General features: G+C 45.7%; 1 protein-coding gene across 1 annotated transcript in view; it reads left to right on the top strand.

Annotated features, from left to right (window-relative positions):
• The first annotated feature begins 3,624 nt into the window (after positions 1–3,624).
• The window catches only part of rspo2 (R-spondin 2), a 57,326-nt gene continuing 34,256 nt past the window's right edge, over positions 3,625–26,694 (top strand). Inside the window, exons 1-2 of the mRNA XM_076012804.1 lie at positions 3,625–4,236; positions 4,518–4,844. Of these exons, the coding sequence (XP_075868919.1) occupies positions 4,745–4,844 (100 nt within the window). The 5' untranslated portion in view covers positions 3,625–4,236; positions 4,518–4,744. The remainder of the gene's footprint in view (positions 4,237–4,517; positions 4,845–26,694) is intronic.

Raw genomic sequence — 26,694 nt, forward strand, 5'->3', positions numbered from 1 at the left:
GATCACAACATCTTTGCTGTATAAAAGGCACTAAACACTTCCCCATTAACATCTTTTAAGAGGGCACGGTGCTCCAGTGCTTCACGTACTGGATTTACAGTCCGAGTCCCCGGATGGTGAGCATGAAGCGCCACTCATTCAGCACGGTGGTGTTTTTGTTTCCATTTGTTCTGTTTTTACATCGGCCCTGGCTGCCGACCGCGGAGCCGTCATGGTGGTAACTGCACGGGGTCGCTTGCTTTGGCAGAAGCCAAAAAGTTTCAAAATGATTAAGCCTCACCTGTAGCTGTATGCTTTAAAGCTGAGACTCGGTCTGAGGCGCTGCCTTTTTCCCATAACGTCACTTAATGAGCAGAAAGATAGTCGTACGGAGACAAAACAGCCCGTTGCATTATTTATTGATGGTGAAAAAACGGTGGAGTCGGCACTTCCCTGCGTGGATAAACAACTTAAGCAGAGTGCTGTCTTTATTTTGGTTTCAGTGGATTCAGCACGTATCGGTAGAGTGTTGATTCATTAGTCTAATAATAGCGTTAAAAAGTTTGGTTTAAAGCACAAGCAACAATGAGACGGTTATTTCCAGACATGGACTACAATGTCCAGGATGCTTTTTGGGGTTATTTTTGATTCTAAAATTTCTCCGGTAGAACAGTGGGTAGAATATTTTTACGATACATCCATCCTGGGACACACAGCGACCAGATTTGCAACTATTTTAACCAGCGGTTAACCTTCCCAGTTTTGAAGGACTGTGGAGCCCAGCTCGTGTCTGTACGAGGTCATTAAGGTATAGAAAGGTCAACTTCCGTCATATCATTTTTTTTTTCCTACTCCTACTAAAGCATCCACCTATATAGCACCTTGATGCTTTGGATACATCCTTGCAGGTTCCATGTTACAACCATTTCCAGATCCTACATTTCCACACCAGATTACAGAGAGTAGCCTTGTCTTGTTAACCATCCTAAAAACTTTGTGGACCTCCAGAAAGCAATATACTTAAGCCGGTCACAGTTGGCAGAACATACACCTGGCTGGGGGTGGTGTCTCTAACCTGGGAGATGTATCAGAGCCCTTTGTGACATTACAAAGAGCTACTTTCCAAAAACTTTGTGGATTAGCACGTATTTAATGATAATTGGATTGTAAATAAAACTGGTAGAAGATGGACTTTTCTCACTTTTGGAGATAAAGATTTCTTTCTCATCTGCAACTCAATGTTCTTTTTTGGCTTCTGGGAAAAAAAAAAATCATGTTCCAAACTTTAATTCAGTATAGATTTTACTCTTAAAAGGTTTTGTTTTGTGTTTCCAAACCCTCGAGAAGTGCCACAAAGGGACCTGGTGGTAAGGTGGTTTTGCCAACAAGATTTATGGTTGCCATAAAGCTGTATTTGTACAAATGTCTCTGCTATGTTTGCAAATGTCATGTCGGGCTATTCCTGGGTTTGTCTCTTTCACGCTACAAACACGGGAAGTTGCTCAGTATAACTTGAACTTTCTCGTCTTTCCCCAATCTGCTCCCTTTTTTTTTTTTTTTCGTCTTTGACATTTTCGACATTCAAACTTAGATGACCACCGCGGTTTGGAACTTTCTCCGCTGTTTTTTTTTTCTTCTTTCTTTCTTCCTTCCTCGCCCCCACTTTTATTCCTTTTACCTAGTACAAACCGTGACGACAGCCCACGCTGGTACCCTGATGCACAGGGTGCACAGCAGCTCATTGCTGTTATGGCGCTGAGGGCTCCGAGCCAGACCATCCGAATGCTGACGTCACCTCCACTTAATGTGCACGGCAGCGAGTAGGAGGAAGGGATGATGGCTTTGCCCCCCCCACCCCACCCCCACCCTCTCCACCTCCCACCACCACCACCACCACCTCGCCCCCATCCGTCCCCTTCTTCTCCATGACACATCATGAAAATAAAAAGTGCCGGACGCTTAAATTATCACATTCACCTTAAGCGTGCACTCTCAGATGTTGTTTTAGCGAGTGGTCCAAACCCAGCGGCACTGCCTGTGGCTAACAGCCCTCCCGACCACAGCGCCTGTCACTGTTCTCTGGATAAATAAATAAACACTCAGGACAAAGGTCACCATAGGTTTTGGCGAGAAAACACCCATGATTCCTCTCTTTTTTTTTTTTTCAACATATTGTTAGAGGTTTTAACCCCCCGACACACACACACACACACACACACACACACACACACACACACACTTTCCCCCCAATCATTTCCAGTGGCAATTTGTGTTTGAATGAGTTGTTTTCCTGTTTGCGGGCACAACTCACTGTTTTCTTTGGTGTTTAAGGTGGAGAAAGAGCAAGTGTGTGTGTGTGTGTGTGTGTGTGTGTGTGTGTGTGTGTGTGTAAAATAGTCTTTTGTAATGAGCACGTGAAAGGCCAATGTGAGCTATTTTTATTTAAAAAGCTTTACCTTGGAAATATATTTGTTTTTCCAACAAGAAACAACAGGGTTTTTTTGTGGTGTTACCTTCAAATGCGTGCACATGCTTTTAGTAATTCCAGATTTTTCGTGAGTGTCACATGCAGGATTATTAATATGGCCACAGAACGAAAATAATTTCCTAGAATAAATAAAAGATTAAGTGCCACACCTAGTGGCTGAAGGTGGGTAGTTCATTCACAATTTATTCCAATTGCTCCAATCAGAATGTGTACCAGGAATGCCCATAGCACTTCACAATTGATTTTTTAAAAAATATATATTATTGTAGAGACCACTGTCATACTCATTCTCTTACTTTTTTTTTTTTTTTTTTTACTGACGCCTCTTACATTTTCCCTCGCAAGGTGAGTCGCTGCGCAAACTTTGGTTGTGTTGACCGTCTCGCCCGCGTCAGTTTGTGAAGCTGCGCACCCGGAGGTTCTTATATATTATACGTGTATCGATTTATGACCGAGACACAATAACAGCCTCCTAGGAGAGCAACTGGGGGTCAAGGCGCGCAATTAAACAGGTGTGACGAGATGGCTGACTTGCGCACCCTGCGTCATTGCGCACATAATTGCTTCTTTTTTCTCCCCCTCCCGTCTAATGACTCAACGTCGACGGCGTTACATATATATATATATATATATATATATATATATATATATATATATATATATATATATATATATATATATATATATATATGTATATATATCGCTGAGTTAAGAAGATGCCTTGGAAATTAAGAAAAGATGAGAAATAATATGCTAGGTTTTAAAGAGGTCACTTCCATTCAACAGATGTGAGGAAAGCCCATTTTGCGCGCAACGTGAACCCGTTGGAGCTGAACGCACTTTTTTTTTTTGTTTTTTTTTTAACCCCTCAGGATGTTACATTTAAAAAAAAAAAAATACTCACTAGGACCCAGAGGCATTCACTCTCACCCACCACTGCTGGCGAGTGCCAGTGGAAGGGGGCGGATTGGGGTGGAGAGGGGGGAGGGGGGGGGCGCCCTGAGGTGTGTAAATTTGAGGGGGTGGGATGGATGAGTTGGGTGTGTGTGTGTGTGTGTGTGTGTGGGGGGGGGAGTTACGCCAAATGTCATCCCCCAACTTCTTAAAAAATCCGGAGGTCCACACGCACGGACGCACGCACAGGCGCGCACACGTGACGGCGGCGGCGCGGCGCTTATATGAGGAAAAGGGGCAGCGAGCATCAGGACCATTTAAACTCAGCCAACCTCAGCAGCGGCAGCAGCAGCCCGCAAAACGCAGACTCACTCTGCCGGCTCTCCTCCTCCTCTTCCTCCTCCTCTTCCTCCTCCTCCTCCTGCTGCTGCTCCTCCGCGGCAGACACAGACACATGTGGGCTCTGCCGGGGGGTTCGCAGGACGAGCACGGGAAGCCCTCGAGTGAACAAACCCTAAGGGGGTAACGGGAATCCTGAACTTTTTTTTTTTTTTTTTTCTGAAGAGCGAAGAAGGAGAAGACCCCCGGCCGACACCCCCGCAACTCGCGCTCGTCCTTCCTCCTCGTTCACCGCCGACCACCTCTCTCTCCCCCCCACCCAGCCCCCCACCTCCCCTCCTCCGAGGACCCCTTGAAGCCCACTTTTGGAGACGCCGAAGTTTCGCCCGCAGAGAGGGATGCTTCACGTTCCCGAGTCGCACTTGCCGTCAGAGGGAACCTAAAAGAAAAAGGAAAAAAAAAAAAAAAAAAACCGGAGGACGCTCGCACGCACGCACGCACGCAGGCAAGCAAGCAAGCACTCCTCCTGATGCAAGGTACTCGCCGACACGTTGCCTTCGCGGAGCGCCCTGGCCACTATTACGCACGGCTGCGCGTTCCTTTTTTTTTTTTTTGGAGAGGGGCAGCTGGGCAGTAGTCGTTGTTGCCTTTTGCATCTGCACGTTAACACCAAAGCCCCGTTACCGTGTTTCCCCCCCTTTATCTCCCAACGCTACCCCCTCCAAAACCTTCACACATCATTGTTTAAGGAAAGCGCTGATTTCATTCACGCTGTTATCACAGTAACCTAATTTTATTTTTGTCCTTCTCCCCGCAGCGCGCCCATACGGACACTTGTAGTGAGTTGGAGGACCCATCGCGCTCGCTCGCTTCGTAAAATGCTCTCCGGCCAGCGGCGTGGCAACATGTCGCATCCCGTCTGATGTTTGACACGTTGGAGGATCGCGTGAAGAAGCTGGAGGAGGACACTGCCAAGTCCGCGAGTTCATCCCGAGCCTTGTTGGCACCGTTTTACCGGAGTCCGAACTACCGATCGCCGTCCAGATGCAGTTTCGACTCTTCTCCTTTGCCCTGATCATTCTGAACTGTATGGAGTACAGCAACTGTCAGGCGCCGTCGCACCGCTGGAGGAGGACCAAGAGAGGTAAACGCGTGTGTCTGTGCACGAGGATGAGGCTTGGGGGGGAGTTTGTGGCGGTGTGTGTGTGTGTGTGTGTGTGTGTGTGTGTGTGTGTGGGGGGGGGGGGGGGGGGGGGGGGGTCCACGGGAGGCAAAAGTACCCAAAACGCGCTTCTTGAAGTCCTCTGCGGTTGTGTTGGAGGTTCCCAGAGAGCCGGGAGCGCACGGGATGTGCGGGAGTCTGTGAAGTGAAAAAGTGAAAAAAAAAGAAAAAAAAAAAAAGTGAAAACGACTGATCGATTGGCGCCTGAGTCGGCTTCCTCATTTTTATGGGGAAACATTCACAGACGCTGCACACACACACACACACACACACACACACACACACACACACACACACACACTGCAGTGAAAGGAAACATCTCAGAAATTCACGCTGAAAGAAACTCCGACCACAAGTCCGTGTTGCGGCTCCTGGTGCAACTCATTAACCTGATGAAAGATATATTTTTATAATGTTACGCAACGATTCCGGAGCGTGCGGATAATCCGTAAAATGTGCGCAAAATTGGCCGCGCGTGTCCCAAATTGATTTTTTTTTTTTTTTTTTAAACTCGCGTTGCGTCAGTGGATCAGATAATTGTGATTTAAACACGCTGTCAGGCGCGCCGCTGACAGGGCTCTCCACTGTTGTAGCCCTCCGCAAACAATCCCATATTATGCACATGTGAAAATGCGCTGGCGCAGATCGGTCCATAGATCCGGCAGTTTATAGGGGAGTAAGTGGGTGGAGGTGGCTGTATAGGAGTTATTTAATGAATAGACACGGAACCCACCGCCCCCTCCGCTGATTTATATATTGCACATCTCCACTGCAGCCCCCCCGCCCCGCCCCGCCCCGCACCCCCCCCTAAGCTGGTTTTAATTGATCTCATAACCACTTTGAACAGTTGGTAGGAAACCCGCATAACAATCGCCCAGCGGAGGCGCGGGGCTCGAGGAGGGAGGGGATCAGCCCTTTGGTAAATACTGCTCCATACGCTCAATGAATGAGGAGACAGCGGGATTAAAGAAAAAGTGGCCCCCGCCGAGCCACAGACCAGGAGGGGGGGGTTGGGGGGTGGTGGAGGGGGAGTGTGACATAACACATCACAAAGGTCCCCTCGGGGTGACCGCGGAGATGGGACTCGGTCAGAGTGGCGCACGGAAACGGCGCACAGGACTCCCCCCCTGCCCCCCCCCTTTAAATATAATCTACCCTCAGTACACTTTCAACTCTGTGAGATGGTTCGCGGAAGAGTGGAAGATGGGGGGGCGGGTGGAGGTGAAAAGTCAGCTGCAGCGAGGTGAGAGGAGGGGGTGTCTTGTAAACTGGGGGAGACGATCGCAAATTTAATCATATGCGCTTCGTGCCAGCGGGGAAACCTCCACACTCTGAAAGCCCTCCGCTGCCCATCTGCAAATAATCAGCCAATCACTGCGGGGTAGTGGCGCACACACGGCTGCTCTCTCCCCCCCTCCAAGTACTTCTCAGCGCGCGGTGTGAGTTTAGATACTGCATATTATAGAGTGCAGATCCCTCTTTAAAAAAAAAAAAAACACACAAAAACAAATAAAAATCGCAAAATTGCTTTGAAACGTTTTTTTTTTTTTTTTTGGACGGTCAAATTGGGAAACCCAGACTTGACGTCTGGACCACAGTGTGCGCCCAGGGGTGAGGAAAGTGAGGGGGTGAAGTGGGCGGCGGTGGCGCTAGTGGGCCGGGTTAACCAGCGGGGATGAGATCAAGAGGTTAACTCGCACATTTGACCCCAGGAGCAGCTTTCAGCTGAGGCGCTATAAACCAGGCCTTGTTTCCATCAGTCCTCGCAGCGGATGCTGCACTTGTCAAAATAATCCTGCACAGATTTTTACTGTATTGGTTAAAGTCTATGTGTGTGTGTGTGTATTTTGGGGGAGGAGGGTGGTCGGGATATTTAGACCTCTTTGAGCCAAACGTGCCATTCCAGCGGATGGTGGCAGCAGGCCAGGATTCTTGGTATTTTTTTTCGCTTCCGTCCTTTATGCATCATGCTTACGGCCCAGAGAAGCATGTGTAAGAGATCACTGTCCAATATAGGCCCAGAAATGCTTGACTATTTTTCTTGCCCCCGAGGTGCCTGCGACAGCTTTACACGAATTCTAGTCTGGCACGCACGCAGAGCGATCCAAAGCGTTCGGGAGTGTTTTTGCGTGCGTAGATAAACCTCCTCCCTGTGCATATTTCTTAAAAAAAAAAAAAAAGAGCAATTTTTACGTCCGTGAATAAAATTGTCAAGATGAAGTGTGCGTGCGTTCGGGGCATGCGGCCAAGTCAGGTGTGCATGTTAAAAAAAAAAGAAAAAAAAAAAGAAAAGCCATTGTGACTGACTGTAATGCACATGTTGTGTCAAGATTGGGATCTGGTCGTGCTCAGTCACTGCTTGCTCACCAAACTGTGGTGATCTGCATTAAAAAAAAATAAAAAAATAAAAAATAAATATATATATATCTTTATAAAAGCAATGGCAAAACACATCAAATTCACACCTATTTGCTGCTTATCCTGCTTATCTGAGTCCAATGCAAAGAGCCTCGCTGCAATATCATCAAGGGTATTACGTTTCATTTTTATTCTCTGGCTAATGATGCCACCTGCTGACTACATTAGATCAGCCTCCTCCACCAGCGCTGCCTGAGGGAACCAGAGGCTCTCCGTGAAGGCGTTTCAAATGGCCGATGGCCGGGGTGACGGCGGCGAAAAGTTTGCCACGTGATGCCGTTGAGCATTTTTGCATCTATCCAGAACCCCCTGATTGTGGATTCCCAGCAGGCTGCAGCATTGCTTCAGGTCACATTCAACTGTTTCCTCAGCGCTGCGGCTCCCAGATAAAGAATTGAATTCCTGTATTTTGGGCATGGGGGGGTCGGAGGGCTGGGGGGTTTTAGAGGGAGGCGCGGTCGGAGATGCGTTTTGCGTCACTGGCGCGCAAAGTGCTTTTCTAAATGGCAAATTGCAGTGCATTTGCGTTTGAGTTGATGGGAAAAAGAAACCTGGGACTTTCAGGTGTTTATCCTGCTGCGGATTGAGGCCTGCGGTTTCACAATGTTGATAATGCGGCCGAAAAAGAAGATGACGTGGCCGTAATTTCCAAGTTAAATGCAGTTTTTGGCCGCGTGCGCATAAGCATTTCAGCGTGTGTTTAGATGCCTGATAAGCGACTCGAACAATGCGGGCTTCTCTCTCTCTCTCTCTCTCTCTCTCTCCAACTCTCTCTCTCTCTCTCTCTCTGTGAGCCCTGAGAAATCAGCCCACCGCGCACTGGGAGCGAACACAAAGTCCCAGGTTTGTGGGTGCAAGTGTTAATGTTGGAAGCCTCCTCTGCTGCGCAACATAATACGTTGATTAAGTGCCCTAAGACGGAGGAGAGGTAACGCTCCAAGGAGCAAAAAAAAGAGAGAAAAAAGCTCTACCACTCGGCTACGGAAAAAGTGAGAGGAGAGAAAAAGCTCTGCAGATGTCACGTCCGTTAACAAAGCCCTCTCACATGATGCTGCGCTAATCCAGGTGATGTGAGCCTCGCGTCCTGCCACCTAATATCCATGCTGGGGGTTTTATTCGGACAAAGTGCCCAGATCGATCGCCTGACTGGTGGGCGTCGCTGGAAAGCGAGCCGGGGCGGTGACGCACCCCTCGTTGGCGGGTTCAGGGGGGTGTTGTGTCTGTTTTTTTTTGGGGTGGGGGAGGAGGTTGGTAGCGGGGAGGATATGGGGGGGAGGGGTGAAGGACGGCGCGTTTTAAGCAGATCAGCTGGAAACGGCTGAATGCGAACGGCATCACCTGAGAGGGATTACAGCGAGCTGAGTCTTGACCTGAAGCCGGAGCTCCAGCGTCAGGCTGCTTGGCTCTTGTCTTTTCACTGGCCGGCCGAGGCCCCGTCAGCTAGCGTTGTAGCCAAGACCGCGCCAACCGAGGCCAGGACATTATCAAGACTAGAGAGTATCGAGACCGAGACAAGACCAAGGCATTTTGGCTTTGAGACCCAAGACAGGACCAAGACTTTATATATCAAAGAAAAATAATAACAAAACAGAAAAAAATGACCAGTATGTTTTTGCTGCTTTGACAGCTATTTTAATCCATTTTCAAAAAAAAAATTGCTTCATAAAATTAAAAAATAATTAACTAGGAATAAGGGACTGCGTCACTCTGGGTGTCGCAAACAGAGTGGAAACGGCAGCACCTGGATTCTTTTCCATTATTATCGTGTCATTGTAGTGTTGGCTGAGTCTTGACCGGTCTTGATCAAAAATCCAGAGTCCGCCCGGTCCGAGACTGAGACAAGAACGAGTCCTCAGAGTCTGAGAGTCTAAGACGAGACCCTTTAAAAGTGGTCTCGAGACCCAGACTAATCTGGAGTACTGCAACACTACTGTCAGTTAGGCCTTCATACGTTCGCATAGTGTTTCACCCCCCCCCCCCTTTTTCTTGTATGTGAGTATGTGCCTGTCACCGAGGCGGACGCCCTTGCAGGTGCAAAAATTTGCGACGCTCTCACCGAGGCGTCGAGCCCCATTAGAGGAGCAGCCGTCACACTCCTGATCACGTGATCGCGTCGGACAATGATTCGCTTATGCGGGGCGTATTGATAAATCACATTAGTCTGACCCCCGGTGCCGAGGAGAAAAGTCTGCGGAAAAGACTAGCTCCTTGTTTGACCTACTAACCCATGCATGTCGATCCCGGGCCTGTAGCGCAGCTCCCGCTCCCAGTCACAGCGGTATCAGATGAAGCCGGTGAAAGGCGCCTCAGTGCACCCATGCCATGCTACACTGCTGGAAAAAAAAAAAAAGCGGAGGGAAAACATGCGGTGGCATGAACTTTTCTCCCGGAGAGAGCTTCTTTTAAGATGGAGTACGGATGATTTGTTTTACTTTGACCTGTCCCTTCCCGCCTTCTCCTCCTCTAACGGGGGAATCGTTTTTTTTCTGGACCAAAAAAAGAGAAAACCAAAGGAATCAAACCGGCGTAATGACCTTTAAACCGCGATGTGTGAAGCGAGGGAGTCGGCAAAGTCCGACGCCGCGTCCGAATGGGAATTGTCGGGAGTGCCGTCGCACTAAACAGACGGACAAAGGACAAAGCCCCGTCCTCTTCCCTCGTAATTTTCTGCTATTTAAGGGGCGATAACATACGCGAGGGAATATTTCTTCTCACCCTTCGCCCATTACCGTGACAGGATCCCGTGTGCCGGCGATGCCGAGCGCCAGGCACATGGTTCTTATTTTAGGCAACATTTTTACCACACTGTAAAAGTTCATTTTTTCGGAAATGCAAAATAAAACAAAGTTATTACATAAAACCCCTTATAATGCGCTCCACATTTCCTCCCCCGGTGACTGGAAACTCGCAAGCCGCAGACAAAAAGCGCAGTGTCCCCCTCCCACCCCCAGCCACCCCTCCACAGCGATTTTGTAACCCTCACCTCTGCCCGCGCCCGCAATTGCACCCCCCTACCCCAACCCCCTCCTCGTCCCTCCCCCGAAGCTATTACACCTTAATACGTTTCCTTATAAAGCTACTAAACAGAGCCGGCCAATTTGGTCTGATTCTCTCAAGTTTATTGGGGCTGTAAAGACTCTAATGTGGGAATCATTCCGGAGTGCCATACATAAAGTTACAACACAAAAGGAGCATTTTTGGAAAAAAAAATAAAAATGACTCATACAATGGCTTCACAGGTAGGAGAGCTGCCCAGAGCTGGAGATGGAGCCTCCACAGGCCTACAGTGAAACACACTTCCAGACTGCTTACATCTCACATTTATAATACACACCTCGAAACCAATTCAATTAAGGGCAGTTTAGAGGTAGTGGCATGGATACAACAGGCATCCATTGTGTGTTTTCCCAAAATAAGTAAATCATGGAAATTGTTTTTTTTTTTAAAAAAAGAAGAATTTCCTTTTCACCGTTTACAAAATAGCTTCATTACAATTAAGTCGAAGAGTTCAGCGTTTGTGATGTTGATTGGGTTCAAGGCAGAAGTGAAGTAATAATGACGATATTAAAAGTCACATTTTTTTTTAATTGGAAAATGTTACTCCTTTCAGTTCTGTTGCCACATTTTGCCACACACTGGTGGTAACTGGGTAACGCGCTGTGTTTATTTGGTTGCGCTCTCCGACCATTCCGCAATTGCTGCACAACAAGACAAACAAATTTTCCTCAACTTTTAAAGAAGATGATCAGAGTCGTGTCTGCCCTGCAGCCGGATGCTAATTGGCCTTTAAACAGCTCGTTTAACTTTTAGATGGCAGCATCAACCAGTACCACACAAAAGACTGAGAATGAGCTGTTAAATCGTGTGAGTCTTCTCAAGAAAAACAAAACAAAAAAACAAATAGTTGCTTAGAGTGCAACAACATGGACCACTAGATTCTTAACGAAGTCACACATTGGCTTGATAACATGTACTGTTTCTATCAAACTCTATCAAAAACTTGATTGGTTAGATTAAGCAACATCAAGTTAGTGTTGCTAATCTAAGCCTCTGTTTGGCGACGGGGCCGCACACAACTTTCGGAGATCGATGGATCTTCTGACACGATATTCCAAAATTTTGCTGGCCGAGGCAACGTGTACCACTGTGCGAGTGCCGACTAGCTACACTGCATTGATGTTCGCAGCCTCTCAATCTGAAACTAAGGGGAGTCAATACCGTCAATAGAAAGAACGAAAGAAAGAAAGAAAGAAAGAAAGAAAGAAAGAAAGAAAGAAAGAAAGAAAGACAAGTTTGCCTCTGGTTTAATGCCTGGTCACAGTGCGTCCATGCCTGCGTGAACGTCTGCCGCTGTAACGAGAGAGGCATCGGCCTCAGATCGCTACCCCCGTGCCCGCCCTTAACACTTGACAGATGGACAAGACTCCTTCACCAACCCCCCCGGCCCCCTCTCGTCCCCCCTCGCTTTTATGGGACCTCTAATTATGCTTACACGCCACATCAAAATAAAGCTCAGCATGCGATGCCTTGGTACGGAGAGGAAGTGAGCTGGCCCGGCGTAATAAAGAGCTGCTTTGTGAAGTTCGCCTGTAATTTCGCCGGCCCCAAGTATGGTCTTGGAGAGGTATAGGTAAAAGATACGGCCGCTCCGACTGTTACCTGCTACCTGTCGGGCCTCTGCTACCTGTGATCTGTTAGAACTGAAAAGAAAACGTGTTTGTCTACCAGTGAGGTCATTTGTTCGAAACATCTCCAACATTCTATAAAGAGATTCTTTGAGGGATGTCTGACTGTTCATGTGTCCGATCCAGAGGGTTGGTTCTGGGGCAACCCTCGGGGTAAACGATAACTCGTGCGCGCAATTAGGTTCGGCCCGGTCTGGACGAGATGACAGAGGCACCGATGGTGTGCGAGGCTTGTTGTCACCTTAACCGAGAAGCCTGTGTGTGTGCCTGTGGCTGGCGTGTGCTCCGATCTCCTCGCAGAGGAGCGGAAGGCGGGAAGGCCTCATGGCTGCCTGCGGAGTGCAGAAGCACCCGGCGTGGTTTTAATCAGGAACAAAGCTGGGAGTCATTACCGGGCCCCAGCGTCGAGCTTTTGCTCATCGTCCCTGATGGGAGCAGAAGATACGCAGAGGCGCAGCGGAGCGACTGAATGAGATATGGATCCGCCTGTCATCAGAGCGAAGCAATAAGATTTCAGATCAGTCACGACACACAGCGAGCGGCACAGTGGAAGTGTTAGTCGACGCAATGAATACAGAGCACATGGCGCTGTCCCCTTTATGGCCGCCGTTAAAACTGACACACCGATGAGTGTTCCTTAGCGAGGGAGAAATATGTTTTGTTTTTGAGTTCCAAACAATCAATTAAGGTCATTGTGTTAGTGCGACAAGTGGCTAAGTCAGTGTCATCCTTGACCTCTTGGGGGCAGCAACAACAAGCTAAACACAATGTTAAACAATGAACGTCTAATTCCTTGTCAGGGTGTAATGTGGATATTATTGTCAGGTGCTTACAATGTACGTCAATGTACGACTTGTGCGGCAACAAATGGCATCTATGGTGACACAATATCCACATGCTCCCCCCCCCAACCCCAAACCATTCATGCGCACGCAAACAAATGACAAATGACTAACACCTGCAGCTTTTGGAATACTTCCTCCAGGGTGAAGAGTGTGTGTACCGGAAACTGGAGTTTTCTTTGTCCCTTTTGTTTGAAGTTTTCCTTGGTGTCGGTTTTTGTTTGTATATTTACTTTGTTAATGGCCAAAGTACCAAATCACCAAAATGCAAGGAAGTTCTGGTTTTAAGCTGTCCAGCAGACAAAATGTCCATTTACTCGCTGCATTTAGGATGATAGGCTTCAGATGGCATTTTGTTGCCCTTAATCATTATCTCTCTCACCTGTACAAGAAGTCACAATGTCATTGTTGTTATTTTTCAGGGGATTTCTCATTTTCTTCTGGCTTCTGATTGGACAACAGGTACTTAACGCGTCGAGATTATGTCTCCCCATATTGGTTTGACATGCCCTGGACATCATTTGACAGCCTGTCCAGGATGTAGATTTATCTTTTTGACTGGACTGAATTTGAAAAATTATTTGATTGATCTTGAAATGAAAATTTATGGATATTTTGAACTTGGGTTGATAAGTCTGAATGGAATGTGGGAGACCAGCCCAGGCAGTGAAATGGCTGTAAATTTAAATCAGGAAGAGACAGAAAGAGGGTCAAAACTCCAATGAGGTTGAATGTAGGGTTACATCCGTACGGGTTAAGTTCTGTCCATATTAGGCCCATTTTTCCTTGTTTAATTAATTATGCATCTAGAAATATTCCTTAAATCATCGTGAAGGTCATCTTTGTCGGTGGTTAAATTGTAGTAAATTGGATTTTTCACACATACTAAAACCAGACGGATCGTTTCAATCAGTTCTTTGTGACTAAAATCATCCACGTGTCCAAGTTACTGTTTACAGTTTGTCTCCATGTTTTTTTTTTTTCTTTTTCGGCAGTTGGGTTGCACAAGTTAAACACAGATGGTGGGGACCCAAGGGCAAAAACAGTCTTGAAAATATGAGTAGTGCATTTTCAAAGGGATTTTAATTGAGCCACAGCCATATTTCTCTCAGAAACTATTGGTGAGACACTTAATTTCTCAGAGTTAGTTTCCCTAAATTTTCTTAATGAAGAGCTTAAAACACTGGATGACACTTCACTCATTAGCCACTGAATGCATCCGAGGTGTAACATTAAACCGAGATGCTTCTTCTCCAGTGGACCCATAAATTCATTAGGAATGGGTGCAAACCCGTTTGCCTCATGTCTGACTCAGCTGTTGTGTGATTGCGGTTTTTGCTGTTGTTTGTCTTGTTGCCTCTGTGGACTTCAAGCCTGGCTGCTGTGCACTACTCAACCACAGGGTACACACACACAGACACACACACACACACACACACACACACACACACACACACACACACACACACACAAAAGAAAATAATAATAATTTAATAACGCAGCATGTTGCACTTTTCCAAAGAGGACATCAATTGTGGTAACATTTCTTTTTCCCGCATCAGTTGAAAAAACACACACACATATATATATATATATATGCATATATATATATACATTTTTTTTTCAGGTCCCGGCAGTGAAACGAAAGCCTTTGTAGACCAAATTATAATGATTTAAAAGAAGTGGAAGGCAATTAATATCTATCCAATTCCTCCACTCCCCCCCCCCCCCTTTATTTATGAACTTGTGTTACATTTTGGCTGACTTGTCTTTAACGGCATATTATTTGATTTGGACTGGGGCCAGGTCTCAGGAGCAGGGCCTTAGCTGTGTAAACAGCTGTCACCAGCAGGAGTCCTAACTAATAGGTATCTGTGGACAGGGGTCACATGTAGTTTACATGTTTACCAGCTAATGGCTTTAGTGATGGTACGAGCTTGGCGCAGTAATGGACAATGGTGAAGTGTAATAGATCACATCCGGCTGGCTTCCATCACTGGTGGCAGCAATCGTACGGGTAGCTAGAAACGTACATTCTCAAGAGAAGTCGCTGAAAAGTACGTGAAACATCACGCGGTGACGGTGGCTTGAAAGAAAAGAAGTCCCAAGACTTCCAAATCAAGGAACAGCTCGCAACAGTTGGCTTTGACAAAAGCATGGCCACTGCACAACAGAAACACGCACAGCTTCAAGGAATATTTCTCTCTAGAAGGCTGTGATGATCATCATTGGCAGTCGATATGCTGTCAGTGTGTTCACACTAGCAAAATGCTAAAATAGTAATTATCCAAAGTGTTGGCCAACAAAACCTTTCAAACAAAACTTGGCGTTTTGAATGTTTCAGTTGAGTTGAGGTCATTCTGATCAAAGTTTCTCGTTGTGCTTGTTGGGTGCTCTTTTGGTGATATTTTTGGACAAATGGTCCACACATTTTTCAAATTTGCATCGGGCAAACAGTTAACCCTGTTGGTCTGGAGACTATCTGCACACACAATTATTGTTTCCTGTAAGTGACTTTTTGTACATGGCAGTAAAGGCTACTCATTTAGTTGCCTGCTGTTTATTGCATCGCTTTGGGGTATACCGTAGTCATTGGAGCCTTGTTAGAGTAGCCAATAGAAGGTAACCAATTAGGCTGCTCAAACACTGATGACTCAAAACAAGTGGAGTACGTCTGTTTTCATCCGTTGTCTTTGCCCTTTAACAAATGTCTCTTCATGCACAGATCTGTTTAGATCTGACACCTTTACTGTGTTTGAACTCACCTGCATACCACTGCTCGCTTCCTGTCCTGGCAACGGCATACGTTTCCACGACCAGGAGTATGCGTGTACAGTATTTTCACTGAAAATGGAAATAAGGAAAGTCAAGTAAATCTTTGCTCCACAGTCTTGCCTTTCATTTTGTTTTATGTGCTTCATTTTGGCCGTTGCAGCCCCCTCATTCCTCATACTTCTCAAAGGCATTTGTTCCAAGTCTCTGCCTCAAAGGGCACCGGAGAAAATAAATGTGTACTCCGGAGGCCCGAGCGTGGCCATCTTAGAGCCAACCAAAGCCGGTTCCTGTTAGGAGGCCCAGGCGGTGCCAGGTCTTTGGTTGCAGCTCTGTGGTGTTGCAGGGACGCGAAGCCAGATGTGACCCAGACACCTGTTGGTGCACAAGGCAGCTGCTGTGATGTGGATACAGTGTACCAGTCCAAACAAACTGTATATCTCAGCTCTCTGAAACACCCCGGATGAACTTCTCTCTCTGGTCTTTGCGGCTGCGTGTGTCTGGGATAGCACATACGTTATTGATGATGGCGCGGACGGGAACGCCACTGTTCTCTGGCGCGCTCGGATGAATAATATCAACGTTCGGTGAACATTCAGTCTACAGCGATTAAATAATGGTCCAGCCTTTTCTTGGGAGACAACAAGTTGTTTTGACCTGCAGATATTGGATCCAGGCGCTTTTCCTTTTAACGGGGGGGAAAAAAAATATCTTTGATGTTTGTGTTTTTCTTTGTGGCAGGCACCATGTGTGAAAGTGAGAGCAGGTATTTACCATGCACCCCCTGTGGTGCAGTCCACTTTTGACCCTGGCAATCACCCCACATCTGCCCCGGTTGGCTTTGTCCGAATGGGAGGTGGTTGTACCCTGTTAAAGGGTTAATGAAGTAGAACTGTTGAAGTTGTCCACATTCTGCTGAAGATCTGTGTGGCCCATTCAGTCAGATCTTTTTGGTGGCCAGGACTGTTTTTTCTTCCGGGCCACTTTGTCAGTTAAAAATTTCAATTGTTTGTTACCATCAGTAGCTAATCAGTCAATCGCATGGCAGGAGTTCAAGACCATTAGACAGCTACACGTGTTGAACGTGACTTTCTGGAGTTCAAAGTGAGACAATCTGATGATTCTAGAAGAAAGAGGATTTAAGTGATGGGTTAGTTTGACAATTTCACAACCTGCGGACCTACTGGGATTTCCACACTGGCACAACCATCTCGAGGGTTTGCAGAGAGTGTTCACAAATTGAGAAAACACCCAGAGAGCGGCATTTGTGTGGAGGAAAATGCCTTGTTGACAAGGGTCAGAGCTGTTGCCCCTACCCCGCCACTGTTTGCTCTTTGCCCTGTCACTCAATGTGGCATCATGGGACACTCAGCCCGAGCTCAGAATTTCAAATTTATACTACGTGCAGCACAGTGACAGGTTACATTGTGGTGATTGGCTTTCTTTTGTGAAATAATGCTAGAACAGCTTGGCGGTAGAAGACATTTTGCTTACAGTCTCTTCACATTGACACTCAACCACTTTTGAAATCACAGGGAGACGTTATCACTTGGGTGAAGGCGACATGTTTCATCACTGTGTTTCCACTGTTTTCTGAACACCAGAAAACAGGAATTAACTCCAGATGCAACCATATCTGTCCTATCTGTATATTTGTTTTGAAATAGTGTGCAATGGCACACTGGGTAACCTTTCATTCACTTTACCAGTCTCTTATGTGCTTCTGTAGTCTGCTCCCGCCAAATGAGATGAAAATGAAACCCACTCTTTAGTTCTTGCGTTTGCTCTACTTTTAGCAAGTGATTTGGGAAAGTTCTGCACAAAGTCCCTTTCTGATATCATAAAGGGGACAGCTACCTTACCGATATGTCCCCCAGGCTAGTGACTACACCGCCAGCCAAGTGCAAGGTACAATAGTGCACGAGGGTCAGCGGGGAGCTGAAGCGAATGATCTCGCTGTAAACAGAGGGCTAAATACCCTGCGGTCTCAGAGGTTTAAGGGTAATGAATGATGTGATGGCGCTCCACTGGACTGTGGAATGAAAAATGAAGATCTGAAAATGGGTATAACATGGGACCCTAAACTGAGCCAGGCAACTCTTTTATCCTATTTCCAGCCAGTGTGCTAAGCTATGTCATTCAGCCCTTGCCGTAACAAAATACATATACACATATTACTTTGCAGCATTAGGGAGTGGAAAGAAAAAGAAAGCTCTGTGCTGTTTTAACCCTCAGAAAAAAAAGTTTATTGATAATACATTTGGAAGCTTTTGTTCAAGCGTTGAATGCAGGCTTGATGATGATCCAATTTATTTTAACTGCTCCTTTAATAGTGGATTTGGTTTCTTTCCCCAACACAGTCGGCGAGTGACAGGATGAAACATTTTTCTTTCTCATTCGGGCTTCGGTTCAGTGTGTTCCGAGTCTTCAGATCAGCATGGGATCCCTCATCTGGTCTCGCAGCTACACTGTGTACTTTTTGGCAAGTGTGTCCAGCGCTTGTGTTTTTCAGATGTGTGAGTTGGAGGTCGCGACGAGTTTAGTGAAGGCGATGACAAATGGGGCAGTTAGATGGAGCGCTGGCCGGGTGGGAGACACACATTGTATTGTAGCATGGGGTGCAAATATGCCGAGCATGCCCACCGACTCCACTGATCCTGGCCTGTGATGTCCTCCTTTCCCCGGCGCAGAGGGAAGCCCACGGCCACGTTCTCGTCCTCGGCCCCACGTGTGTGCGTGTGTGTGTGTGTGTGTGTGTGTGTGTGTGTGCATGTGTGCGTGTGTGAATTTGCTGGACTTCCAGTGAGTTTGACGTGCAGGTGTGAAAATTAGGTGCGAGGTTTATGTGTGATAAATTACCAACATGTGGGATAATCGGAGCCACTCCTCCTCTTCTCCTTTCTTCAGCAGAGGAAACACATTCCTCCAACAACTTTTAGGGGATCTGGGGAAGAGCAATAGGTTTTATTATATTATTTCAAGCTTTCCGCCGCCCCACCTGCCCCCCCAACCACACGACTGACTGTCTGTAGTTCGGACTGTTCGTCTTCTGTCCTCTGGCCTTTTGACAAAACAGATCAACAAAAATGAAGTGTGCAACAAAAGTTAACTTTATTAGTTAATATACTTGAGTATTGTAAAATTTCCTCTTGGGGGGTCGGCTGTAATAGGTCCTTGTTGTTTTTGCTATCCTGTTATAATGTTTACTGCTGAGGTCATTCATTTCAATGGCTCATCACCCGTTTCAACAAGGAACTCAAACCCTCCCCGAATTTGGACTACATCTGTGTTTGTGTGGTTTTGTTTAGCAACTACAATAAAGTTTGTACAGCTAGGTTAACTTTATTGTTCTCCTCCAGTTTTCAAAATTAGGCTCAGCAGGTTTCCTGCTAAACTTCTGTGTATCTCCGGTAATTAGTTGCATGTTGACTGCTCCGCATGCACACAGTCATCATGGTGCCTTGCCAGTCTTTCCAATCTCGGGTTGTGTCGAATTCATGCAACACTATTGTATACACGGTTGCTGAGAAACGGTTGAGATGAGAAGATTTCACATTTTGTCCTGTGAGGGATTAATTACGAGAAGGGACGAAGAACAGACAAGGCACGCAGAGTGAGCCGTCTTCTTCTGCTCCCTGTCCAGAAAATAATCTGGAAGAGAGAAAAATGTCATTATGAGTGATGATGAACTTTTGTGGCGCCTTTGTTGCGCAGCATCACTCAAAGGCCAATTGCACCTGCGCTGGTGGGCCGTGTTGCGTGAAGCGAGTGCCAGTGACGATGTATATATATATATATATATATATATATATATATGTGTGTAAAAAAATCATAAGCAGATGCCCGTGATGAGCTGAGCCAAACAAGAAGGAGATGCCAGATTTATTTTAAAACCAACAACAGTTTCCATTTCAGTGTGCAGCTTTAGGAAACTTCCACTCTGCATAATGCTCCACGTGTTATGTTGTAAAGGAAAGTGAAAAGAGCTATTTTTGGTTGAAAAAAAACAAAACACTTTACAACTCTGGCACTAATACGTAAACCATGTTGCCACAATTAAAAATCTTAAAAGTCCTCATTTTATGGTGGATTTTTCTTCTCCTGGAACAAACTAACCTGTTTAGCATTCTTTTAAAGGCATTGTTTCAACAACGTTGGCAGTAGCCATGAGCAGATATTCCATTGTTTTTGAGGCCCAACTGAGCTGTAAAACATTTTACTGGGTTGACATCTACAGTGAAGAGTCCCGTCGCCTGACGCTGCCACGTTAAGCTCACGCTCTGCTTTTCTTTCCGTGGACAAAAGAGCTTTCTAGGCAGTGACATGTCCGGCGAGGTCAAAGGTTTTTAGCATCCATCAGTGTGGTCAGGAGTGTTAAAAGACTCTGTTCCAAGACAATTCTGAGACACCCAGAGATTAGGTCAACTGGGTCACCTTCCACTTCTAATATTCCTCAAACAGGAATGATGAGGCCTCCTCTACACCAAGGCATCCAGATGTGGGATTTGACCCAAGACATGGGATTTAAACTATAATCTGTCATAAAAACGTTAATCAGGAAGTGAACTAACGGGTTTTCATACAGAACTGGAGGGAGTTCAAGGGTCTCGCGCCGCAATGAGTTCAGCTGGACACATGGATGAAAGGTGCTCAGAGTTCCGGGTTGACTGAGAAACACTATCAGTGTCTCATCACTCAGAGTACAGGTCCTCTTCACTTCGATCAATTACAGTGAATGATTGTTTGGTGTATACACATACACTTTTGAGCATGTAATGCGAAACAACACAAGAGCTCTTTTCAACGCAGATGCATTGTATATTTATTATTGAAAACTTAAAAATCTGCAAACATTAATAATCAATAATTTGAACTACGCAAATATAAATATAAGGCTCACCTTTATGGCATCAACATGGTTATTTTGTGTGATCAATTGAAAATTTCACTGAATTTCTAACAGCATTACTAGTTTGTAATGCTACAATTATAACTAGTGTAATTGTCACCAGTCCGTATGATTGGTCCTACTGTTACAGTAACAGGAGAAACAGGCCTGAAAATAATACAGTGGACTTTTTCAGGGGGCTGAAAACTCCTCTTGGGACAATATTAGATGGCTGGAAATTGAAGAGTTCCTTAAATGGTGTGCGGTTCCAGGGTCAAGTTCCTCTCTTGTGTCTCACATTGGAAATTTTACGTTCCACATAACCCTTCAAACAAAATTCATAGCCATTCAAGAGCTTGTTAAGTAATATCTGCCAGATACCAGATAAAGTTATTCAGAATGCTACATTGTATCATTCCAAAGTCAACATCTTGGTAAATTTTTTTTTTTTTTATTTTGGCTTCATGGCAGGTCGGTAGGCAGACAAAAGAAAGGCCCTGTGGTCATAAAACAATTCATGTGTCGCCAAATGAACTCTTCAGCGTAACTGCATAATTCTGACTTACCAGTTATTTATTGTTATCTAATTGTAGTTTAGTCAGAAGCAGAAAATCCATAATTCACAATTCAAATGCCCGAGCGCAGGGCTAACACATTTTCCCGCGCCAAAGAACTCTGAGCAGGAAAACTAATCAGTCTGTTTTCCAAAATGTCAAGCTGTTTCTTTAATGGCGAGCGCTTTGTGCGTGGGGCTTTTTGCGGTCAGCAAATGAGTCACGCTTCGTTTTCTCACCTGTACCTTGTTGAGTCACCCCATACTAAACTGCCCTTTTATTGTGCCCCTAAATGCGAATCATTAAACCGAGTCCCACACTTTTAGGTGTGGTGGGAACGGCGGCGGCTGCCTGTGTAACCCATTCCCCATACACGCTGCCACCTTTTCATGCATACGTCCATATCGCCGTCCCGCCTGGTGGAAGTGTTGTCGCAGGAACACTTTGGCCGAGCCAAAGCGCCTGACAGCAAATGTGTTTCCTCAGCCTCCTGCTGCAAAATCATTATAAGCAGCAGGACTGTCCCAAATTATAAACATGTGCTTACGGCATGATCTGTTAACGTAAACTTGGGGAGTGAGGGGGGGGGGGGGGGGGGGAGGGAAACTTAGATCCTGAAAAACCTGACTCTTTCCAGCTGGGAAGGAGTCAGAGGCAACTCCAACATATTTTCTGCTAAGTTGGAACAGAAATTTGCCCTTAGCGAACAACCCCCGAAACGTACCACCTCCCCCCGCTCCCTCCGTTTTTTTTTCTCCCCCCCCGTTCTGGTTTTTCTCCACAATCTTCAAGCTAAGTAAGTGTAACTTCTTGTTCCATGACAAATCAAGTGACAGTCGTGCAAAGGTTTGATGTCGTTTTTCCATGTACCGGCTTTTAACAAGCCCCGGAACGCTGCAGCGCCGCTGCGGCAGACGGTGAACTCTGAGCGCGAGGGGTGACACCGCTGGCTCTCCCAGCTCCGGGGGTGAGGACTAAAACGGTTCGGTGGTTTCTCAGAGACCCAGAAAATGGCTTTTGCTGCTCGTGATTGTGCCTGCGGCTCGCCGTGCCGTTGGCCGATGCTCTGACCCCGCGTCCAGCCCCTCTGCCTCGATACCAAATGTCCCCGTTTCCCCTGAAAGTTGGGCAGCAGTCAATCCGTCATTTAAGGGGGGGGGGGGGGGGGGGGGAGAGAGGTGGACAATAAACAATAATTTGACTGCAGTGCCAGGAAGAAAGGGTATAATTCTGTCAGTAAACGTGATACTTTTTGCATGGGAGCAGAAACCCTCCTGACCCGCTGACTCCGTTTCACTCGAAAACTTCAGGGTTCCCACCGCTGACCCCATCACCATACGTTTCTCGTTAGAATGCACGCAGATAATAAATTTGCAGGTTTTATTTCTTCTCTGTCCAGTTTCTTGATGACGCCACACGTGGGTCGTTCCCCTTTTCAAACAACGTTCAAAAATGGATGCCCCTCAGTGGCGTTCGCTGTTCATCTCTTTGTTGAGTGCAGTTTTCCAACTGTTGGATGTGTGCTCTGGTGCTATTTTTCAACTTATCGTGAAAAGTCCGCTTCCAAAACCAGGCTAAAGTAGGCTCCAGCAGCCAAAACTGCGCTTCCCCATCATGACTTTTCGATTGCACTTTTCTTGCAGAGGTTTTGTCTTTGTATTTTCATTATTGCAGCCTTACCGTATGAACACACGCACAATGGGATGAGATGGTGCTCTTGGAAATTTAAGTTCAAGAGTAGCCGCAAACGTTTCACATGAAAGTTGACAAAGTAGTTTCCCCATCACATTATCATAACTTCAGACACACATCAATCTATCGACATAATCGATCACACGCATGTGTTCACCATGAACCGCCTTTTAAACTGAGGCCTCCCCACCAAAACGTATGCTCACTACAGGCACTGCACTTGTATTATTAGATTTACATACCAGGGCCTCTTGGACACAGAGGAGAGCTGTGGGAATAGAAACAGTTTTGTTTTGGTAAAAGCTCTTTTTCAGGTGTGCGGGACATGTAATCCAGTGCCATTGTTGTTTTTGCTGCCTATGCGTTCATAATTATATTGTTTTATAATGATATTTAATAGCTTCTATTTTATACATGTGTGTCAAGCATTCATTTAGGAAAAACAAAACATTCTGACAGCGGTGGCAGTAGGTTATAAAGGTGACGCTTGGATTGGCTTTGGGTTATAACCTCTCCAATGCCAACAGCAGGCTATGACTGAAATTGCACATACGGCAGACCACAAATTTTTCACATCTGATTTGGCATTCCTCGTATTCCCATTTTGTGAATAAAATTTGCTTAACTTTTATGGAAAGTGAGATAGGGTTTAGTTTATTTTATATTGCACAAGAGTTTTTTTGGGGGGGCACAGGGATCGCTTAATCATATTTTTTTTTTGCTGTCATAATAAAACTGTCGCATTTAAAGACCTGAAAATGGTTACAAAGTATCGGTTTTCAGCAGTGCAAGTCCTCAAAGGTTTTTTTTTATCGAATTCGACTTGCGAGAGAGTCGGTATTGCTCTCAGCCCCAATTTAGAGTAAGGGGCTCTGAAAGAAGCACAAAATTATGTGCAATTTGCCTTGTGAGGGTTTAGGGTTGCAGAGAGTCGGAATGGGTCAATGTGAATGATTTCATGGGTAGCGGTGGGTTAGCAAACGGCGGGAAGTTGGTCGCCCGTGGGGAGACTCTCTTGCATATGTCAGGGCTTCTTGGCAACCCAAAGAGCAGTCTGTCACGCTTGCTTTGGACTCATAAAAACCTACCTGAGACTGAGTTTGGGTTTCAGCTGGAGCTCGCAGCGGGGCTAATTGTACTTGAACTGCTTCCGAGCATACCCTGCAGCAAGCCCGAGGTTGGCGCATGAAAGTGCAGGTCTGAAAACATTTTGTCGGTCCTCTTGTTGTGAGTCTTCGCAATGCTTTTGCATGAATGAAGACTCGAAACCTGATCTGACTCTGCCTGTTGCCTAATGATTATGATAATTATTATCATGTCGATGATGAAATGGAATTGATTTATCATGAGTGATTCCTTGATATACTCATACCTCACTAGCAAGATTTAAGTATCATCAATTGTGAAGGAAAGTAGCTAGTTAGCTAAATATCTTGGCTGGATCTGCAACAAACAAAATTTTGCGTCAAGCTGCACTTTTTGTAATAATGTGCGACATTTTTTAGTTGCAATATTGATGATGTTATGCCAGGTTAGATCACTCTGCTGCTCCTTGATGTTTTGTTCAGCTAGGCTAACAGACTGTGTCTAAACAAACACATTTGCTATATTTTCTGTTGTCCCTTTTAATATGGAACACATTTCTTTCATTTTTTTTGTCTAACACGAAATTATGCTCCCTTGATGGCTGAGGAATAGAATATGTGAAGGGTCCTTCATGTGGTACAAGAGCAGCAGCTTTATATGAGCCCTTTGTCTTGTAGCCATGGCATAATGAGTCACACATTAAGTTTTTGTATTTTAAAGCACTTTGCAGATGCTTCTTCAATGACATTCATGTGGACCCCGGCTTTTGTGAATACAGTACTTGATGATCTGAAGGGGCTTCAGCTCGCTGTCAGAAGTGGGAAGTGCGGATTTTGTTTTGTTTCACGTAATGTGTCCTCCGTGGTTGAAACCGTAAACGCCGTCGGTTTATCAGACGCTGGAAGTGGCACTTTGAATGACCAATGGGCTCTTTTCCCAGCAAAAAAAACCTGGGATCCATATTCCCCCGACGGCTACTTTCTGTGCGGCTTCTCTGGATCTTTGGGTCGCTTTCAGTTCCTTTGTGATTGACAGGAGAAAGGCTCGAAGAGCCAAAACATTACACGATTAGTGGGGAAAGAAGAGGCCATGAAGGGCAGCTGAGGGTGTATCAAAACATGACGGCCGGCATATATATATATATATATATATATTTTTTTTTTTTTTTTAACACTGGGATAGACTGGTGCTGTTTGGGAAAAGGGGGATGAACAATATTCTTGGGAAAAAACCACATCCATTGCCCAGAACACTACAAATACAGTTTTATGTTTCTGCCAAATTAGGCAGTAAGACGTAGTGATCTACAGACTCCTTAACGACTCATTTCCTTTTGTTGCATCGCCATAAAAGCAAATAAAAAAACAACAACAAAAACTGGGCTTCTCCATGTTTTGGCAAACTGTTATTCAATTTTCAGGCCAATAAAGCCAATAAAGACTTTTTGACTTTCAAGCCTTTTTGTTTATCTGTGTCCACAGCCCCCATTATTCTTCCAAAAAAAAAAAAAAAAGGCTACTTGTTCGCCTCGAAAGAAGGAATCCAATTGAAATGAGTAAGCGTTTTCTGGACGAATGGCTGAAACCTGCTAGCAGCTGACATATTGATGTAAAACGCACCAGACGCTATGCCAGTAGCAAAGGATATGAGCTGGGCAGACACTGTGAATTGTGGCCTCCTTCCTGAAATACCTGTGGCCTGGACCCCCAAACCTTTCCACAGACACACACAAGTTAATCTCCCAAGATCAGCACCAAAATACTTTCTGTCTACTGTATACAGTCTTTTCCCCCAATCTTATGCTAATTTCAGGATGTGGGATTCGCCGGCATTCGTAAGGCGTGTGATTATTCTAGCCCCAATCAGCATTTGTCAGTAGATTAGCAACTAGCAAAACAAACATTCGATTGCACAAGAGTGAGACGGATCAATTTGGCTTTCTCAGGGTTGAAAAAGTTGTCTGCAGAGTATCTGTTTGGTTGGAAATGGCCATGGGACCTAACATCTTTTTTTCGCGGCTGTTGTTGTCGAAGTGCGTTAGCACATTATTGATAGCTCTAAATCTTATCCTGGAGACAGAAACTCCCTCAGACTCTCAGTTCTTGGCTTTTACTTTCTGTCAAGGTTTGTGTTTAAGTTTGGCAGAGAGGGCAGGGGGGGGGGGGGAGAAAATACGGCCAAGTTAATAAGAATGTCAGAGCGCTGTAAACACTTTCTGACTGAATATTCTACAGAATTGTCATGTGTGAGGTTTGGGGTCGGGGCAACAGTTTAATTCTACTGAATGGAAGGACTGACAGAGTGAAATGCGAGCGAGGTGAAATTATGTTTGTGGTGTTATTTGATTCAAAAAGTAACACTGCCATTACCGCTGCTAAAATTTCATTAGAGTGGCAATTGCTTTTTTTTTTTTTTTTGCACATTCAGATTTGCCCAGTATAAAATCAACTGGCTGACCGAGCGCTGCCATATAGGATTCAAAGAAATGAAAGAATCTACTGCGGTCGACAAAGGGCGTCGCTCTTCCATCTGAGCGTTGGATGAGCTCAAAACCAACTTTGATTCACAGGGTTTCTCGGATACTGATCTGGATCCCTTAAGTAGCAGCTAATCTTGCCTCCATCCAGGCAACCTTTTGGGAGAACAACAGAAGTTTGGCAGAGCGGCGCGCTGTTGTGAAGACCGCCTGCCCCTTCCAACAGAAAGGGAACCATGAGCCTGACATCTGCTGAGTGATTTTCAGATGATTACAAACTGATGCTTGCTCTGGGGCCACTTAGTGCTTTCTTTTATCTGGGTAAATCTGTACGGAGACAGCTAATGCGTAAATCCAGC

This window comes from Nelusetta ayraudi, unplaced genomic scaffold (genome assembly GCF_046127955.1).
Source record: "Nelusetta ayraudi isolate G7.1 ecotype Tasmania unplaced genomic scaffold, CSIRO-AGI_Nayr_v1 ptg000136l, whole genome shotgun sequence".
NCBI lineage: Eukaryota > Metazoa > Chordata > Actinopteri > Tetraodontiformes > Monacanthidae > Nelusetta > Nelusetta ayraudi.